General features: G+C 37.3%; 1 protein-coding gene across 1 annotated transcript in view; it reads left to right on the top strand.

Moving 5' to 3' along the window:
* SLC15A5 (solute carrier family 15 member 5) overlaps window positions 1–12,186 on the top strand; it is an 84,638-nt gene extending 72,452 nt beyond the window's left edge. Inside the window, exons 8-9 of the mRNA XM_030322062.1 lie at window positions 6,911–7,019; window positions 12,039–12,186. Coding sequence (XP_030177922.1) covers window positions 6,911–7,019; window positions 12,039–12,186 — 257 coding nt within the window. The remainder of the gene's footprint in view (window positions 1–6,910; window positions 7,020–12,038) is intronic.
* The last annotated feature ends 9,845 nt before the right edge of the window (window positions 12,187–22,031 follow it).

The raw sequence follows: 22,031 nt of genomic DNA, 5'->3' as shown, positions 1-22,031 counted from the left end.
ATTTATCTTTTTCAGTTTACAGAAAAATTATCTAATCTTAAATATAATTTTTAAAAATCCTTATTTCCAATATTAACTCTGATGCTTTATACCTTTATCAGGACAAAGAACTTCAGAACAGTGTTAATACCAGAAGACAGTCACATTTTACCCTGTTCATAATCTTAATTTGAATCTCTATTTTTTTAAACATATTTGTAGGTCTATAATGTTAAAGGATATTCTTTATCATAAGAAAATTTCTATTTCTTGTTTTCTAAGATCTAAACAAATCAGAGTAAATTTTATTGAATGCTTCTTAAGTAGCTCTTGAGATCACCTCTCGATTTTCTTACTATTCCTGATATTATAGTATATTTAATTAATAGGTTTTTCAATATTAAATCATCTTCACATACATGAGATAGACAACAGCTGGCAGTAGCAATATTTGATGGTTCTTTGCTTTTCTAGAAAGATCCAGGGGAAAGAGTCATCTCTTCCATGAAAATTAAAAGGTACATTCAGGATGCATTATCTCTTTTGAAGATACTTCCTGGTAACTTTTTCCCCACTGTTTCTTGCCAGTAAGATTTTTTCTTTTTTCTTGGTTCAATTTAGATAATTAAGGTTTTCCTAGATAATCATCCCATTTCCATAATATACTTTTTTAGTTTTATTTTTTTATTCAATTATATTAACATACAGTGTTATATTAGTTTTAGGTGTACAATATAGTGATTCAACAATTCTATACATTATTCAGTGCTCATTAGGACAAGTGTAGTCTTAATCCCCTTCAACTGTTTCACCAATCCCCCTCCGACCTCCCTTCTGGGAACCATCTATTTGTTCTCTATAGTTAGGAGTCTGTTTTTCAGTTTGTCTCTCTTTTTCCTTATTCCTTTGTTTTGTTTCTTAAATTCCACATATGAGTAAAATCATATTATTTGTCTTTCTTTGGCTGACTTATTTCACTTAGCATTAGACCCTCTAGATGGACCCGTGCTGTGGCAGATGGCAAGATTTCATTTTTTAAAAAATGTTTATTTATTTTTGAGAGAGAGAGAGAGAGAGAGAGAAACCAAGTGTGAGTGGGAGAGGAACAGAGGGAAAGGGAGACACAGAACTCAAAGCAGGCTCCAGGCTCCGCACTGTCAGCACAGAGGCTTAATTAAATTCACAAACTGTGAGATCATGACCTGAGCCGAAGTTGGACGCTTAACCCACTGAGATACCCAAGTGCTCCTCATTCTTTTTTTATGGCTGAGTAATATTCCATCATATACATAATGAGATACACATACACGTATACACCACACCTTCCTTCTTCCATAAGATTTTTGAAACTAATATAGCACACTTATAAATAAATATTGTTATGGCCCCTCTTTTGTTATCTATTCTCTTTGGATTTGTCAGGGTTTCTGTTGTTGTTACATTTTCTTGCAATGAATCAGGCCTTAGAATTATTAAATCTAATATTCTTTAATATATTGATTTCCTGCTGTCATCTTTATTTTTTTCTTTGACTTTCCTTATAATTCTTATTTATTTTCTAGGGTTCTTTTGTGCTGAATGTTTAGTTCATTTATTTGCATTCCTTCAAACTGAAAAAATATGTGCCTTTAAATGTACCTCTGAATAGAATTTAAATCTGTATCCCTAAATTTATAAATGCAATTTCTTCATCACTTCATTTTCAAATACTTTGTGGTTGTGGGTTTCATTTTTCTCTTTGACCAAATGATTATGTAGGGGCAGTATCTTAATTTCTAGGAGATTTGGTTTGCTATTGATGTTATTTAAACTTCTATAAGAGAGTATTTTTTTACTAAACAATAGTATAATCTTTATTAAACTCTTATCAATCACATTATTCTAATCCTCTACATCATTTTCTTTGTTGCTTTTTCTATCAAAACTTGACCAAAATGTGACAGTCATTCACAAAAATTGATCTACCTGTTTTTATCCAAGTTTCCAACAGACTTGTTATATTTTCATTACTTAAAGGATGTTCATTGACCTGTCTTCAATTTGGACTGTGCTTTTTATAAATAGAAAAAAATCCTCAGTGTCTCTTTGACACTATTTTTCCTTTGAATTCAACTTTGCCTGAAATTAGTATTTTTTATTTTTTAATTTTTGTCTCTTCCTTATGATATCCTATATTATTATTATTATTATTATTATTATCATTATTGTTATTTGAACTTTTGTCATTGTGTGTTAGGGGTGTTTTTTCATAAGCAAAAGTTGTAATATGTATACAGTCCCTTTTCCTTCTTCATTTTGACCTTTTTTGTATTTAGTCATCCTCAATAGGAGAAATTTACTGACAGGCACTATTTACCAACTAAGAATGTGTATGGATTCCCTTAGCCTATGTCCCTTTCCATATTTTTAATGAAGTTTTCTGTGAAAGTGCCCCCATTAAAACCCAAGTAATCGTGATAAGCAAACTGCTGGGCTGGAGTGAGAATTTGACACCATTTTCTTATTGTCCAATAATCTGATCAAATAATGTGATTGTAAACTGGTCTCAAGCATACATGACTATTGAGTGCTCCCTAGCGCCCACATTCACCTATAATGCTTTTCTTTGGGAGCTACGCTACCTGAAAGCAATGTGCCTTGACTGCCATGCACCCACTACTTCCTGTCTTCTGTTTTAAAGGAGTCATATTGCCTGATGTAGTTTAGAAGCAGAGCTACTTGGTACTGGGTACTGGTTAGAATGGAATATGGAACTGCTCCTTCTTCTCCCCAAAACAGTAATCATGCATCAGAGCCACAGAAGCTACTAGAATTCTGTGTAGAACTGACCTTGATTTCTGTGTAGGGGCATGTTCTCATCACCTCCTCTTCACCTGGTCAGTGTGGGAGGGGTCCTTAACCTAAATAGGATAAGGTGGCTGAAAATATGACACCTGACACTGGAGAGATGGGCTGACAGCAGCTTATTAGTCAGACACACTCACAGGTCAGGGGAGGAGAATGTGTCACACAGGGCCATATGGGGACTAACTTGAGAATAGAGCAACAAAGGTCTGTGGAGGGTGAGCCTGGTAGTAACAAAACAGGGAGTGACTCCTGGATCCCACAGGAGGATGTGACTTCCTGTTTGCTTGATGTTGAGGTCTGAGAAGGAGGTGAGAGCTTTAGGGTGAATACCAGTAGCAGGCAGCTGGGCTGACTAATAGGGGAACTAACCAGGTGAGGGAGGCCTTCCCCTGGGGTGAGGAGTATGTCTGAAAGGGCAAAGAACTATGCGGTTAGGCCTTTGGGGCCCTGTGAGGTTCAAAGACATAAAGACAGCATATGAAATTTGGGGCTTTACAATACAAGGCATAATATGGGACAAGAATAAAGCATTTTCTTCTTTCATATTAGTGACTTTGTGCTGTTTATAGTAACATAATTCTATTAGCATCATTGGGGCTTTAGTAGTGCAGTTTGTAAGATGAGGATTCTACTGAGCAATGCCTCAACATACCTCTCTGCACCTTCACTCTTTAATCTGTAAAATACAAGAACTAGTCTAGATAATTCTATAGTCCTTTTGTCTCTAAAATGGCCATGATAGTTTAAAATAAATAAAAACATTTTACTTAGTGTCTATAAGGTCTAATACTCCAGAGTAATTACCTATTTGCATGTCTCTTCTACAAATCTATGAGCTCTTTTTCTTAAGCAACTTGAAATGCCCGTTTTATGATACATGAAAATTTCTTAACAAATGATTTTCAAATGAACGAATAAATCTAACTGAACAAGAAATATGTGGAGAACTTCTGAGCAATGCTAAATACTTCGTGACTGTTCTATTACCAAGTGGTCTAACTTTCATTACTAACTAGCTGGTTATTCTACTAAAGTACTTAACTTGGGTTCACTGTGAGCATTAACATATGGCACTTACCACTGTTTATGTAGCACATTCTTTTCTCATGTTGTTAAACTTCCTTACCTTCCCAAGCTAAGATCTGGAGAAGTTTAGTTTGTTCCATTTTAGACCTAAAGTCTTCTCTTTGTCTCCTTTGGCAAGGATGCTCCAGATTTCAATCAGCTACTAGAAATGTCAGGTGAAAAATGGCACAAATGTGAATTACGACAATAAAAGTTTATAAGCTACTAAAATAAAGTTATAGTACCTAAGAGCTGAGTCAACTGACAATGTTAAATGGAACATTTTACAACCAGTCCTGGGATAATGATAAAAAAAAAAAAAGTGGCACACAGAACATGAAGAAATATCTGACAGGAAATGGGCCCGAGATCAAGTTCAGGCTACATGATTTTGTATGAGCTACTTCTAAAGTGTGTGTGGGTGGGAGTGATAATCTAAAGTTTATGGAGCGCCTCCTCTGTGTCCAACCCTTGACATCCTTACTTCTCATAACAGCTCAGTGAGAAAGGTGTTGCTGTCATTTTAGAGAGGAGAAACTGAGGCTGAAGTGGTTCAATTGGACAAATGCCCAAAAACAAAACTATTAAATAACAGAGACAATATTTGACTTCAAAATCTCTCCACCCCCAAGCCCATTCTCTTTCTATCAGTCTATGTAAAGAGATACCTTTGGGTGAAATCTCTATATAAATAAAACAAATTTTAGATTTCATGAAGTATCCCTCTGTCCAACTTGATGCTAGTGTGTGTCCTGTGCTATCAATTCAGGTGATTGTTCCCCTTACCCAGTGACAGATACAATGGCACATGCAGGGGGAGCTGGTGCTATCCTGATGGGCTGGAGCCTATCCTGATAGGCTGGTATTTGCTGTAATTGCATAATTTTTTAGAAATGTTATGTTTTACCTTTAAAGATCTTACAAAATTTATATTCTTCTCCCTCATCTGACTTTGTTATAATATAAAGATAGCCTTTTCAATTACTTATTATGGACCAAAATTCATGCTCCAAGAAGAATTAATGTCATGTTAATTCTGAGGCTTCGCATACTCTGTACAAACTCCTCTCATTCTAGCCAGAGAAACACAGTGATAAAATGGTCTAAACGCATCACATGCAAAGTGCTGATGTGAAATGAAAAGGACAGAAATATGATTGGGATATTAATTCAGGAGAAATAAGGAAATAGGACCGTTTGAATAAGGTTAGCAGGGTGGTTTAGTTCTTCCTGAAAACATGTGTGATGTTATCTCACCTTACCTTGACTTCCACCCGAACTACCCCCATTCAAGTACAATCAAATGCTTGGTTTCTACACACACACACACACACACACACACACACACACACACACACACACACGAGGGCTACACAATACCCAATAGACAGACACAGACGGAAACGTTGTGTGAAACTACTCCTATCAGATGAAGGCATTATGTCAATATAGCAATAACACCATGCATTTCTATTGTAATGGAACACAAATTAATAAAATGGGGAAGTAGAACTTGCCAAAGAGCTTTAAACTCAATACCAGATTTCAATTATAGGTCCAAGACACAAGCTAATTTTCATGGTTGGTCCGTAATAATAGTCATTGTTAAATGACAGAAGAGAAACGGCTTTAAATGGGAAGTGGCACAATTAATCACAGCTGTCATACTTATGTACTTGCTGACTATCAACCCTGAACAGAACATTTAATTCAAATCTCATTTAAAAGTATGCACTGTCAAGGGAGAGGCCAAGAACCATTTTCTAGCTCAGGAAGCAACTCACAACCCATGTGCCAAAGATGTTACTGAAGATGGAGTGTATCAGCGCATGGACTGATTGCTCTCGTCCCACACCTCTCTTTACAACCCACTGTAGGAACTTCTATAAAAAAGCAAGAAAATACCCAAACCTTGGCATCTGACTGCTCAAAGAAGATCAATTCCTGTTCTCATAATGTATAACTTTTTGGGGGAAGACTCTGCCCATTCAGAACTCCCACTGAATTTAAGTTTTGTCCATGGTGATAGGTTTTGCCTTTTGAACAATCTTTTTAATATTCTGTAATACTATGTATCTATAACATATTTGTTAATACTAATATTCTATTGTTGTTTTAAAAGTACTGCAAAAAATAAGTGCTGCATATATAATGCATTATTTCGTATAATGTATTAAATAATAATGTATCAAAACCCACTGAAGGAAAATTGAGTGTGTGTAGAAATAGAGATAATGCATATAGATATAGATATGGATTTGGGTACAGAAAGAGAGAGAGAATTATAGCAAAGATCCAAAACAAAAGTTAAAACTTAGGAGCAAAGTAAGAGCAATTACCTTGAATCCTAAATAGTTTCATATATACTGATGTAATAGTTTTGTGTATAGAAGTTTGACATCATAAGAAAGAGGGGGATATCTGATTTAGAAGTATTAATTTGAAGGAATTACTTATCAGGTCAAAAAGTACTTTCATGTCAACTAGAGATTTCAAGTAGTTTGATAAATAGGTTCTGTGATATTATAATAACGTAATATTAGATTTATCTAAGATGTCAAAATAATGTAACATCTGGCATCTACGTCTATTATGTCACTAACCTTACAGCTAGAACTGGCTGTGGTAAATATTTTACATTTATTCAATATATATTTACTGAATAATTCCTATGTGTCAGGCACTCTAGGTACTAGATATATAAGGATGAATAAGATAGGTACACGGTTCCAGTTAAGTTAGCATAATCAGGGTTACTTTTATAGCTCAGTTCTTCTGAACCTATATTGCGTTATACAAATTAAGGTTTTTTTGACCTTCAAAATATTTGTGGTACTTTGCTTGTTATTTTACCATTAATTACAGAATTAAACGAGTCTTGACAATGAGTTTCAGATGAGCTTTTTTGCTTTGTAGATATTATTGAAGCGAATAAATCTCTATGAATAGTGGAATGATAAAATATTCACAAAAACTTACAACTCTGCAGTTGAATAACAATTACTTTTGTTCCAAACAGGCAATTGGTTTCCAAACACATTAAACAAAGGCAATTTAGAAAGCTTCTTCTTCTTTTTGGCATCATTAACGTTGTTGAACGTCCTGGGATTCTGGAGTGTTTCACAAAGGTAAGTTTGTGGTAAGATGAGCAATTTCTGAGTCCATGAAATATTGATCTGGGAACTATCACTGAGCCAACGGGAATCCTGTATGCCATGACTGGACAAATTAGCATATTAGAGAAATTTAACAGATTATTCAGAGCAAGAAATTTCAATTTAGACTTCACTTTTGCCATTGATCCTTATAATAAAATAGTGCTTTACTCGATTCTAAAACATGTTCTGAAAGAAGATATGTTTTCTCCACTATATAGCACCACTTTAGAATTAGAAATAACCATATTGATAATAAGAATGAATGAGTCATTATCATTAAAAGCAAATATCATTAAACAAATAGCTAGAAATCTAATGATGCTTAAGATTTGGATTCCATTCAGGCCTTTCAATCAGCAGTGACCATTTCAAGGTCAATAACAAACTGCAAAATCATTTAGTCAGTCACCTGAGACCAGTCAGTGGCTTATTATGTATCATCTACCATCCATCCATTGCTAGCCCACCTCTCTCTCTCACTGATGTATTTTTGGATGACTGTGTAGTTTTGAGCAAATTGTATAACTTCTCTGAGCCTCTGTTCTTATATTTGTAAAATAAAATCAAGAAAACCAACATCTTGTGGGCTTTAGGCATATGAATTTTGGTAAAGGGCTGAGCACAGTACCTGTCATGTTGTGTCAACTACAGAGATCTTTATTTTTCTCACTTCCCTCTATTCACTTATCTATTTAGTCATATTTTATCTCATCACTGTCACTTCTCCCTTGCCTAAATCATTCTTTCATTCATTGAATAAATCTCTGTTGGAACACCAGTCATGCGGTAGGTACTACATGTGATAGTAAACTAGAAGGACACAAAGTCAGTAAGTCAATAAATGTTTAGTGCCATTACGTTCCTGCTCTCACGGAGCTTATGGTTCAGTATAAAAGAGAGGCACTTAAATTTCATGCAAGGCAGAATTAATGACAAAATCAAAAGTTTTAATGGCTCCCTGAATTTTTATATTTCTTACCTTCCAAAGTATATAAGTTGTTGAATTGATCCTCCACAATATAAATACCTATCTCATTCTTGAATTGAAAGCCAAATTAGAATATCAAAGAGTCTTGCAGAAGGATCCAAGGGGAATATCCTCAGTTTTGGAGCAAAATAGAGTCATCGATGAAAACCGAAGGTGAAGGCAAAGCCTCTTTCCCCTCCATTCGTTGCCTCCAAACACATAAGTGGTGCTCATCTTCCAGTTCTCATAAACCCTGCACTTCTTACATCTTCTCCCACTGTAAGATCTGACCTTTGTCTTTTCATAAAGTAGTTTGAAAGGTAATTTTTTTAGTCAGCCCAGTTGAATCCACTTCCACTACTTGGCTGTAGAAACTTCAGCAAGCTATTTAACTTTGTTAAGCCCATTTTTTTCATTTGTAAAGTGAAAACAGTAAGAATAGCAATTGTGCCGTAAAATTGTTGTGAGGATGAGTAAATGCTCAAAAGTGTTAGCAATAGTAATAATAATGACCTCATGCTTTGCCTTATGCCTCCTTCTTCCTCCTTTTTAATTCTTCTTCTAGACTCATGCAGAGGTGTGGCAAAAATGACCAGGATTATGGGCTGAATTCATGGAAGAACTAGCACTGGAACCAGACTCTATTAGCTCGGGGATTTACTCATTCATTCATTCATTCATTCACTCATTCATTCAATATACTAAGCATTGTTCCAGGCACTAGAAAAAAAAAAAAACTGAAGACAGCAAAGTACCAGTCTATATGAGCTACTATTTAGTACTCAAATTCAATTATTTAAGTGTGATTCTTTCTCTGTGATTGTTGAACAAGTGAGTTACTACAAAGAAGTGACAGATGGTGGAGTGGGGTGCAGAGAAGGAGACAAGAATAAAATGGTACAAAGCACCAAATATTGGAGGAACCAAAAGTGGGAAGGGACTAAGTGATAATAGAAGATTTATTGAGAAATAAATCTGATTCTTAGCAAATCCTCTATTTCCCTACATTTTCTTTTCCTTTTTTTCTGTTTACTTTTTGAGGACAGGGGGAATAATAGAGACAGGATAAAACAAAGCAAGAAGGGAGGAAATTAATTTTCCAAGTGTTAAGCACTCCTATCTTGGGCAGTATGCAACACACACACACACATAACCTCATGTAATCTCTACCACCTCCCTGTTACAGAAATCTTATCACTTTTTATAAATACGAAAACTAAAGTGAGAATCTAGGTAAGTAAATTGACTAGGTTCACACACCTAGGATTCAAACCCATGTGTGTATCTTTATAAAGCTCACACACTTTCTCCTACCAGCATACTGTTTCTAAGTGCCACAGAAGAGCTCTCTACCTACTCTATAACAACCCCTTGACTCTGATGGGTAGGGAAGAAACCCATCCCTTCAGTTAAAGTAACCATACCCACCATCACCTGCCGATCAGCCACTCCACCGGGAAAGAATGGGTGTCACATATCAGAAGAAAAGAGAGTGGAAAATTTGCCAGCAGAGATCAAGCAGCTAAAACCAACTACATTAGTGCAAAGTCACACATTACCCTGGGTATCTATTGCCCATTGGGGTGGGACGGTCCAAGCCAGAAGTTAGGCAAGAAACTATATGGAACTTATGGTAGGAGATCAGTGTCTCTAGTGAGGAATGAATGATTTTGATTTAGTTCTATACTGATTGTGTGATTGTCAAACACTAACAAACAGTAAGTATGTGAAGAAACAGGAGAAAACACAGGTGTTCTAGAGACAGTATTATTGAAACATATTATTTAGGAGTCAGTGTTTGATTGCAATAAACATTTCATCACAATTCAATTTTTACCAAACCCAATGGTGTTCAGAGCCAGATAACAGTGACAAATCTATCAAGAACAAGACAGTCCCAAGTTATTCTTGTTCTTAAAGTTTTGAGAACAGCATATTAATTATGAAACAGCATCTTCACCAACACACAGCTGACCTTAGGTCTCTGTTGGCACCTGAGGGTACCCCCACCATGATTTTTATATTAGTGTGATACAATCCGAGTTTAAGTCCTAGAAAAAAAAGAATCTTGCCAGGGTCACTCAGATATCACCTGAGTACCATTAGGAATTATATATGAATATCAGGCAAGATTTATTTTTCATTTGTAAAAAAACAAAACAAAACAAAAAATAGCCCTCTGCCTCTGTCTGTCTTAGAGTCCTCCTCAATCAAATCTAAAAGTAGCAATGGTAACATGTCATACCTGAGGCTCTTCAGGTTGGGGGTGAAGGATGTAGGTAGATGAAATGTCTTTCCCTAGCTGAAAAGTATTACATAAACATCTCTATAGTGCTGGATAAAAATATATATCCCACATTGGATGCTGAAATAAAAAGATATTACAGATGTTTTAGGGAGGGAGGGCAAAAGGGTGTTTGTCTTTATCTCAACACCACTGTCCTTCCAGTGTGGTAAAACACATCTTTTAAAAAAAAAATTTTAACGTTTATTTATTTTTGAGAGAGAGAGAGAGAGAGAGAGAGAGCGCGCAGGGGAGGAGCAAAGAGAGGGAGACACAGAATCCAAAGCAGGGTGCAGGCTCTGAGCTATTAGCACAGAGCTTGATGCAGGGCTGAAACTCACAAACTGCAAGATCATGACCTGAGCCAAAGTCAGACACTCAACCAACTGAGCCACCAAGGCACCTCTGTAAAACACATCTTAAAGTTGATACCATTGCCCCAACTTTGTCAATGATACCATAGTCTTCTGTGCATAACTTGTCATAATTATTGAAAGCAACATAAACCAGAGACAAAAGACCACTTATTCAAGCATTATTCTTCTCTTACAGTTACTTTTAGCAATATATTGAGAGGGAAAAGCAGGTAAAATTCACTTTGGAAACTTTCACAAATCAGAAGTAGATGTTTGACCTCAGAAGCTTACATGTATCTGATAAAACCGAACTTATAGCCCATATTCACTCATTCATTTAACACATATTTTTGAGCATGTGCTATGCACCAGGCACTAGGAACACAGCAGTGAATAAAGCAGTTTGAAATTCCTATCCTCCTAAAACTTTCTCAGAAGTGTTTGTCTTTTTTTGTAATGTTTGTTTATTTATTTATTTTTAAGAGAGAGAGAGAGAGAGAGAGAGAGAGCACGAGCAGGGGGGGAGCAGAGGGGGGACAGAAGATCCAAAGCAGACTCTGTGCTGACAGCAAAAAGCCTCACGTGGGGCTTGAACTCAAAAACCACGGGAGTGTGACCTGAGCCGAAATCAAGAGTCGTACGCTTAACTGACTTAGCCACCCAGGTGCCCCAAGAAAATAATGTGTCTTTAAAAGTAGTGTGCTACAGGGAGAAAAGGCCAGAATTTTGAATAAGAGAGTTCCCAGCCTAGGGTCTGCCAACTACTATTCATATGAACCCCAAAGAAGTCATTTAACCTCTTAGAATTTTAGTTTCCCTATCTGTGAAATGGGGATGATTTCATCCTTCTAGGGTTGTAGTGAGAATTCACTAAGCGAGGGTGGGTATAGTGCCCTCGCATGATGCCTGGCACTTAGAAGACAGACACTCAGGAAAGCCACGTGTTCCTTGGGTCAGGAGTATAGGGTATGCATTCTAGAAATGTATTCATGGATTGTTTGACAACAGTGTTTTCTACATGGGTTCAACACTGAATTTACAAATCTCTTGTGCATCTGAAGTATTTCATGAGTCCTGGTCTCCATGAAAACTGTAAAGTTGATAGGGTTTCAGACTTTCCCCCATCTCGCTCTGTCAGAGTCAGTGCAAGTTGTAAAACAGCGCCATCTAAAGGTCCTTATGAGACAACTTAACATCTCCTGAAACTCCCTTTGTCGTTTTATAAAGACTGTTCTGGTACGCAGTGCTCTTAAATAATCATCACTGTTGTGCCAGTATCTATGGACCCGTAATAAAAGGTAGACAGCACAGGAAGAAAGCAAATGATTTATCAAGTCATCTACATCTGGTCCTAAAAAAAGCTTTCTTTCTTTCTTTTTTAGGTATTGTAATCTAAATCATTTTAATGCCCAGAACATCAGTGGAAGTAATCTTGAAGAAACACTTCTCCTCCATGAAAAGTCTCAGAAATTTTATGGCAGTACACAAGAATTTTCTTCAAGTATTGATCTTTGGGAGACAGCCCTATGAAACTACATTTGACTCTACCCATCCTATGAGCAAAGTATTCACGTTTTCTTCACCTGAACACCTTATGCATTTTAGTTTAAGAACTAATATGGATGGCAGTGACTTTAGGAATATTATCGGTGTACTTTATTTATAAAGACTAATCATGACTCTTCTGGTGAACTATTATGCTTTTGCATTAACACATTATACATTACAATTGATAAAGTAATTTCAAAGTCTGTGTTGCCTCCATGACAACAAAATGATTAGGTCCTAAACATTACTATATTTTATAACTTTTTACAATGGTGGTTCAGCCATTAAAAGCAATATAAATGCTATTTTTAGTTTTAATGTGCCAATAGAATCAAAATAATAGTATGTTAACATTCCTCCTTTCTATACATTTATTGAGCACTTATTACAGTGCCAGACCTTGTGATCATATGCCATCTATATCTGACTAAATAATAAATCTATATATGATTTTACTATATTTGATCTTCATATTATCCTATCAAGATATAAAGGAAATTTTCTCGAAATTAAAAAGCAATGTTAACTAAAACTGAGGCCCTTAACAAAGAAAGGATATTCAATCCTGAAGACATTATAAAATAAAGGTAAGTGACGGAATTATTCTGATTAAAGGAAAAAAGAAAATTGAGGAAGATTAAATGAGTGTTGAGAGAGTAATTGATGAATCAAATAGAGAAGCTTAAAGAGGATCCCTAACTCAAATGACACCTTTTGGTCTTCAATGCTACCAATTCAGATATATTCAGAAGATCGTCTTCCAAAAGACATAAATAACATTTATCCCTTGAATCAACAAAGAAATGTGGAAACTCATATAAAAAATAATAAACCAATATCAAACAAAACTAATGCTCCCTACCTTTGTAGCAATGCTTGTCAAAGTTTGGTTGAGGATCACCTGCTTTAGGAGAATCTTTCTGGCTCCTACCAAAGACTGCTTTAACCCAAATCTTTTTCCAGGAATCAGTGGGTTTAACAAACACACCCCAATCATTCTCATTCTCCCTGAAGTATAAGTGCCACTGCTTTCTAGGACAGTTCACAGCGGATAGGATAGCTGGGTTTATCAGCTGATTGCAAACGACTCTGCAATTAAGCACCTTCCCTTGTGTATACCTAAAATATTTTAGATCTGTAGAATAAAAGATTTATTCATCTTGATTAGATATGATATGCATTTTTAATTGCAAAAGAGCAGCTGTAAAGCACCAGGTGTTTCTCATACTCAATTTTTTGTTTGCTTGTTTGTTTGGAGGACAAATAAAACGACTAGCTCTTGCAGACATAAATTCTTGCCTTGTAACTTTTCCAAATCTCTCTCTCTCTCTCTCTCTCTATTTGTGTGTGTGTGTGTGTGTGTGTGTGTGTGTGTGTGTGTGTGAGATCTGAAAAAATAGTGAGGCCAACCCCTGGATACGTCTTACAGGTTTTTTTTGCTGCAAAGGTTAAATGTCACGTTTGCAATCTGGGTTTAATGAACATCCAAAATATCAAGAAACCTTTGAACACCTCACCTTAGTACAAAGTGAGTAGCTCTGGCAGTCTCTCCCACTATTAGAAAAAAGGGTCTGTTTTATTTTGTTATGTTGTGTTTTTCCCCCCCAAAAAATTTGCCTTCATTTCCCCAATTTCTACACGGTAATAGAAAAAAGTGCTCATTACGCTTTCACTCCTCCTTAGAGATGAAAAGAGATCTACAGACTTATAAAGTTGACCCAAAGCAAACACCAAAAGAGCTTAGAATTCTCACATTGGGGTTGACACTTGCGATTAGCTAAATTGCAGTAACTACACATGCTTCCATTCGGAACAGGATACATTCACACGGCAGTTTCTTCTCTAGAGCCTAGCAACATTATCATTGAGCACCTGGAATAGTTTAGGCATTAAGTGTAATTGGTTTTGCTTTACATAAATCTGTAGCTTTGTAAATAAGCGGAGCATTTCAGCTTCTATATAACACCAATTAACTTAAAGGGATGTGTTGTTTGCAGAAGCCTGCTGGGTCTGTACTGTATTTCTCCCATAATATGCTCAGTGGCGGGCAAAGTTCTGGGTCCCTGCAGTGTTCCATTTACTCCCAGTCACTTGGTGCCAAGGGTCTGTACCCAGACACTCATTTGCTCCATTTTTCAGTTGTGAAAGATTGAGAAAATGAAGTCTTCCCTAAAAAGCACCTTCTGTGCTCTATTTTTGTCCATGAGTGAGACCTGAAAGGCAAGGTATTTGAAAATGTTTTCTGTGGCCCGCAGAGCACAGGTCTGACCCCATCTGATTCTGTCCACAACAGTGACATCTCTTTCCTCTTCCATTTTTTCTTGTAGCACTTCAGTCCAACGCAGCCACTACATTGAACTCAACATCAAGAAAACCATATCCTTAGTTCACGAATTTGCTAGTGAAAGTGTTTCCACCAGAATGACTTTTTTTAATAATACCCAAAAATCTGCTCTTGCAAGTTGTTAAATTTTTCCAATCTCCTTGGATATTTCCCCCTTGTTATCTCTTTACTCCACTTAATCCCTTATCTCTCATATCCCCTCAGGTAATGTTGATTTATAGCATTCATTCCACCCCGGCCAACCTCTGATTCTCTTGGTTTCTGAACTTGTTTTATCGACCATCAGAGTAACAGTACCACCAAAAAGAACAGCTCATGATTCCAAAAAGTTTCCTATCAATATCATGCGATTCACAAATTGAGGAAAGAAAAGCACCCCTTCTGAACACTGTCAGGATTCATTGTTTTATGGACACAGAGCTTCAGCCTTAGTTCCCTGAACGGGTCCAGCAGTGGGCATATACCATCTCCACTGCAAGAGAAGCTGCATACAACTACCAGTCACAGACTCACTTCACTCATTTGAGTGAAGGCCTCAAATAAAATCAACAGCCAAGCGATGACAGCACACCTGAAATGCAGGTGTGAAATGTAGGTCTGCTTGTAGAGAACAGCGATATTAAAGGAACCACGACTAATGACAACTCACATCTATGTCACCCTTTACAGTTTATAGGTTGGTGTCACGCATATCATCACATTTGCTTAGCGCCACCCCTTTGGGAGGTGGGCACATTTTGGCATGCCTGTTTTATAAATGAGAAATTGCAGCTCTGAGACATTAAGTAATTTATCCAGACTCACAGAGATAGTAGATGTCACAGTCAGAACTTGAACCTGGGTCTATCTGTCTCTAAAGTGCCAGTTCCTTCTACAAACAGCACTCATAATGTCACCAACACTGGCACATCCCCAACCGCTTAGGCGAAACACTTCTCTACATCATCTAAAAGGAAACAAGAATGAAAGGAAAGACCATGGCGGGGTTAGAGACCCTGACAAAATGGTTAACAAAAAACAGGGATCTTTCTAACATCTCTTCCCCCTCACTCAGCTTCTGTGGAGCAATGTGTTGTCTTCATGTGGAGCTTAGGGTGTCAGAAGCACCCCACTGAAAAGACCCAGAGTGACCATGGGGGCAGGGGTTTGGGCTCAAAAACATCCTTTCCTTCTTTCATCAAAATGCTCTGGATGTGCTACAATCCATTCCAAACTGCCTTAGAAAACAATTCGAGGAAAACAAATTTACCTCCAAAAATATTATTAATAATTGTGAAGACTCCGGTAGTACTTGCTAAGGGTAAGGCACTGTTCTAGGTGTTTTGGGTATATTAGTTCATTTAATCATCATAATAACTCTATGAGGTAAGTACAATTATTAACTCCATTTTACAGATAAGAAATAGGAAGCATAGAGAAGGTGATGACTTTGCAAAGGTTATACATATACTGTGGACAGAGTAAAAATTTGGACCTGGAGAGTCTAGCTACAAAATCCAGGGTCTAGCCTTCTCTGTATACTGCCTCTCAGTATAGCTGTTGTCTGTAGTAGATTTTTAAATAATCTCAAGGGGATTCCAGGGAAGGCAATGCCTTAGCCTAATGGATCTCAGTCTTTTCTGTCCCAACACATAAGAATATGACTTCTTCCATAGGTAATTGCCAGATTGATTCTTAAGGAGAAATTTTTAACACCCCTAAGTTGTGCTCTCATCCTCCCCCTCTGTGAATAATTACTGCCTTCTGCTTAAACCCAAAGGCATGATTCTATGGGCAGAATTTCAGGGGACTGAGACTGGGTGGCTTAGTCGGTTAAGTGTTCGACTCTCGATTTTGACTCAGGTCATGATCTCATGGTTGGTGAGGTCGAGCCCCAAGTCAGGCTCCCTGCTGTCAGCGTGGAGCCTGCTTGGGATTCTCTCTCTCTCTGCCCCTCCCCTGCTTGTGCACGCACACTCATGCTCTCTCTCTCTCTCTCTCTCTCCCTCAAAATAAATAAACATTAAAAAGAAAAAAGAAAAAAAAGAACTTCATGCACTGTGGCAGTGGATTGGTACATCTATCTAATAACTATTGTATGGCTACTTTCCCAGTGATCCTTAAATCACATGTGAGCCATCTGTTCCTCACATAAAACATCCCTTGCTAGGTCAAGATTGGAACCTGAGGTCAACTAGACTCTCCACTTCCTTAGCATCTGTATAGATTTTGAGGATTCCTCCAGGCTTGTTATCTAGTAAGTGTGAAATTGTCAAAGATAATCAAGGATAGTGATGGCAAGACTCAATCTCTCTGTCTTTCTCTACCTATCTCTGTCTCTGTCTTTCTCTGTCTCTTATACCTTGTCTTTTTCTGTCTCTTTCTAGCTGAGTGTCCCAGTAAGATTGCCTACAGTAGAATAGATGCTATTTGACAGCCCAGATCACTTCCCTAGGTGATACACTGTCACTAGTCCACTCAGAGAGCTTGCTAACTATCAAATAATAATAGCACCCAAACCCTAATCTTTCATCCATCTTAGACAGGTTTGACTCCTTCTACTGGCTGGGAATCCAGTTGTTTCTTAAGCATGCTAAACCACCAGTGAGCAAATCTTTTATAAATACAGTAATGAGTCTACGACAAGTGTCTATTACCATGGTAGCAGCAATCCAGGAGCACATTTAACAACATTTATGCAAAGAGCAAGGCTATAGTTCTACCAGGGATAAAAGATGGAGAAAAAATGGAATCAGTGAGAGGCAGAAATTCAGCACAAATCAGGAGGAAGTCACCATAACATCAAAGATACTACCAAGAAAGTACACATGTCATCATCATGGACAGTTTTCATTTTCCCAAAGCAATCTCTTGAAGCAAAATGAGAGAATGGAAAGGGTATGCTAAATTTTAAAATAAGAGAAAGAGCTCTCGATTGGAAATGCCAGAGGGAAAGTGTGAGCTTCAACAGTGAGATCAGAGGAAGGCCATCTGGAAACTCATTTCCCATTTTAGCATAATGTATTGCACATAGTAGGTGCCTTGGTTCACAGGAATTGATTATCACCCCCTTGAGAATGCCAGCATGCCTTTCATCATTTTCCCATGCCTCTCTTAAATGAGCTAAGCCTCTCTGACCAGTTTCCACGGTGTCTCCAGAAATGCAGACTTTTGTTTCTTGTGCAGCCTGTGCAGCTCTGCCTTATTTCATTGCAGCCAACCGTGCCTGAAAGACAGGAACAAACAAGATGGACAAGTGTGGCAGTGAATGAACCATTTTACTGCAATTAGAAGTTCACGGAGAATAAATTATCCTCTAGTTCAAGCTGTCCAGCAGTAATCCTCATTAATAATAACACTTCAACAACAGTCTGCTTCCCACAACGGCAGTGAGTGCTACAAACTTCAGCATTACTCTTGAAGCAGGAGTCACATCCCATACGGCTAGCCCAGATCGCCATATGCAGCACACGAGAGAAGGCTTAAATTACAAAGAAGCTTGAATGCATAACTGTCCATGAAGTTCACTGGCTAGATGAGCAGGTGGAAAAAATCCAAGGGCTTCTCTCCTTCCAGCTTTCTCTTCTAATTCATGCTAAACTGTAAATGATTTTTCACATTAATGAGTAAATCTATGTGAAAGGATACTTTCCTCTCTTCTTGCTTCATTGAGGACATCTCTTTTACTATAATATCCTTATTTCCTATACACGGCCACAAGGCTATGGGGAATATATGGTCCATGAAGGCAGAGATTTTTGTGGAGCTATATTATCTCCACATATATACATACAGACAGACAGACATATATATGATATACATATATATGCATATCATATCTCTCTTTCTCTATACATATACATATTTCTCTTTCTCTCTTTCTATATATATGCATTTATCTCTGTATATCTATAATTGATGATATAGATAAATAGATATAGGTATAGATATAGATAGTCCAATCTGGGCTAACTCATCTAGTTCTCACCAGTTTATCCTCTATATTTCTGACTGAGTATTCTTTTTGAATCACAAATCTGTCATATTATTCTGCCCTTGCATCTTGCACTCCAGTCAAACAACTGTGCCAGTCAAAAGTCCAAACTACTTGTAGTTTTCAGAATAAGCTGTGCTGTTTCACACTTCAGTAATTTTCTTGTGCCACTTTCTCATGTTACCAGAAATGCTCCTGCCACCGCCCTTTGCCTAAAACATATCTGTTCAACTTTAAACCGAAAATGTCCACAACAACATTTTTGGTTGCAGGTGAATTTCTAGGATCTTGCTACTTCTCATAAAGAGATGGAGCCTATTTCTTCTCTTTTTAAATATAGACAGGACTTTCTGACATCCTCAACAAAGAAAGTCAGTGTAGGTGATGCTGTGTAGTCCCTGAGGCTAGGTCATAAAAGGCAATAGGATTTATGTTTGGCTTTGTTTTTTGGGACGGGAGGATACTTGCCTTTGGATATCAGCTACTAAGCTCCAAAGAAGCCCAAAGTAGCCCATGTAGAGAGACAGCATGAAACAGTCCACATAGAGAGGAACAGAGGCTCCTAGCCAGTAGCCAGCATCAACTGCTAGCTGGAACACTCTCTCTTTCTCTCCCATTCTCTCTCTCTCTCTGTAGAGATAGACAGATGATAGATAGATGATAGATAAATGATAGATGATAGACATTATATCTAGGTATAATTATAATATATATAGATATAATATCTAGATTATATCTAGATATATGTACATATAGATAGATATAGATGTAGATATATAGATGATGAAGATTGAATATAGATATAGATGATATAGATATAGATATAGATATAGATATAGATATAGATATAGATATAGATATAAAGCTTCCATGACTTCTCTCAGTCTAGCTCAGTAGAGTATGGAATCCCCAAAGAATTATTATGAAAGAGCGAAAGTGTCCATTGTCAAATGCTAGATTTAGCAAACAATTTACTTTGATTTCTTCAGGACTTCTCAGAAGCGTTATTATGCACATTGGGAATTGCTAAGAAACAAGTTTTCTATCCAGAGTTTTCTAAATTCATGTAGCCACACAATCTGTTACTCAGAGAACACTTCTCAGCACTGATCTTTTCTATACATTGGAAATGCTGGTAGGGTAAAAAATACATAGACTTTGAAATTAGGACTGGAATTGAACTAAGTATCCATATGCAAGTAGCTGAGCAGCCTTTGACAAGTCATTTAATCTCCCTGAGCCTTAGCTTCTACGTCTGCATAATAGGGTAAGAACATATTCTTCACAGTACTTCACCATACTTTCTATGACTAATAAAAATTAGTTACCTACTATTTTTTCCTCCTCTTTAACCAGCAATTATTTACTGGACATCTCCTATACTCCCCAAACCATTCACAGATATGTATTAATTAATATGATATTCCTCACTATTATTTCAGGAAAATTAAAAGGATTCCACCTTTCCTATTTATTTTATTGAAAATAAAATTATTAATACAATCACCTTGATACCAGACCCTGAATTCTTCCAATTTGGGAGCTAGAAGAGATGGAGAAGTAGAAATCTCATTTATCAGAACAAAAAGGCCCTGTTGATTCATCATAACAAGACTGCATGGAATTTGGAATTTCTCCAGATACACAATTAACATGTCTTCACTTCCTCAGTACTCATAATTGAATTATAAATGGAGTTGGAATGTCATACAGATAATCAGTATATAAGATGGAAAGAAACTGTGATGGTTAATTTTATGTGTCAACTTGACTGGGTCACAAAATGCCCAGATTGAACATTATTTCCAGGCATGTCTATGAGAATGTTTTCAGATGAGATTAACATTTAAACCAGTGGACTTAGTAAAGTAGATTGTCTTCCCTGATGTGAATAGCCATCATTCAATCCATCGAGGGCCTACATTAAACACAAAAGGAGAAGGGGAGGATTCCTTCCCTTCCTACTTGCCTACTGAGCTGGAACATTGGTCCTGCCTTCAGACTGAGATATACACCATTGCACCTCCGGTTCCTGGGCCTTTGGACTTGGACTGGAATCACACCACTGGCTTTCATGGGTCTCCAACTTATAGACAACAGGTTGTGGGATTTCTCAGCCTCCATAATTGTGCGAGCCAGTTCTTCATAACAAATCTCCATATGTATATCTTATTGGCTCTGTTTCTCGACAGAACCCTGACTAATAAAGAGTTTAGTACTGAAAGTGATTCTAGAGAAACAGAATTTTAAGAATGAGTTTCTTGAATTGATCCCAGGTTTTCTGGAATTGGCTCTCTAACCTGACTAGATTTAAAGATGCAAATGACTCTGTTTCCAATAGTAAAGAGAACACTGATAGTCCACAGCATGACCTACCCAAAACATCTGCACAGGATACACCTAATCAACCACTTATAAGAATCAAGAAGCGAGGTAACTCTGTAACGATATTTTTTAGTATTTTTGAAAAACTAATGAATATAATGATGTTGGTTGGTTACTCCTAATGTTGCTGGACAAAGTAGTACAAGAAAAAGATGAGCTAAGAGGTTCGAATTCCCAATTAAAGCATCCAATAAATGACCTAAGAGTTTCTTTATGTCCCCCAAAGGAGTCCCCTATATTCTGTAGCTGCAGAGCTGAAATTGCTGAAAATCAAATGCAGAATCATCCTGTGATTTTGATGATTGAGTTACAAAGCAAGTGGAACTCAGAGCCTCACAGGGTGTCTACTATTAATGTGAGGGCATTTATTGGGAAAGAATGAGATCCTGTAGACTGAAATGGGGACATGTGGGAAGACTTTGATGAAACTGGGGACATTGAAACAAATTCTGAAGTCTTTGCCAGTGGAAGAGGGCTTCTCCCCACCCTCAGTGGAATCAACCTCTTCAGCCATAAGAGCATTGACGTTTCCCATTCAGTCCGCATTGCCTGAAGAAACTGCAATGGCCTCCCCTGAGGCAGTTTCTTTGCAAGCTAATGCTGAGCATCCTCGAGACCTGCCCTACTGCCCCTCTCTACTTCTAGTCTATAAGCATATCAAGTACCAGTAGACCCCTTAAGATGAGGTACAATATGTATCCCATGAAGAGATGCACTACATTCCAGAAGGACTACATGAGTTTTCTAATTTATACAGACAGAAAATCAGGACACATCTGTGGCTATGGACACTAAGGATATGAGACAATTATAGAAGGAATATAAAGTCAGGTTAGGTAGAATTTATTGATGTGGGTTCACTCAGCCAAGATTCTGCATGCATCTCAGGAAGTTGCATCTCAGAAAGTTGCATCTCAGAAAGTTAGAAAAGGCTTTATAACAGTTTCTTCAGTTAGTTGGCTGAAACACAAACCAAATATGGCCCATAGTGAACAAACTGGAGAAGTACAGCCTGCTTTGGCTTAATGTGTAAGAAGGGATTCAAAGGCTTAGGGAGACTGCAATATTAATGTGGATTTGTCATTTAAGACCAACTCACACACAGTGGAAGGATCCAGGATACAT

This window comes from Lynx canadensis, chromosome B4, assembly GCF_007474595.2.
Source record: "Lynx canadensis isolate LIC74 chromosome B4, mLynCan4.pri.v2, whole genome shotgun sequence".
NCBI lineage: Eukaryota > Metazoa > Chordata > Mammalia > Carnivora > Felidae > Lynx > Lynx canadensis.
Note: the sequence above shows the minus strand (reverse complement) of the source record. Positions and strands in the feature narration are given on the sequence as shown.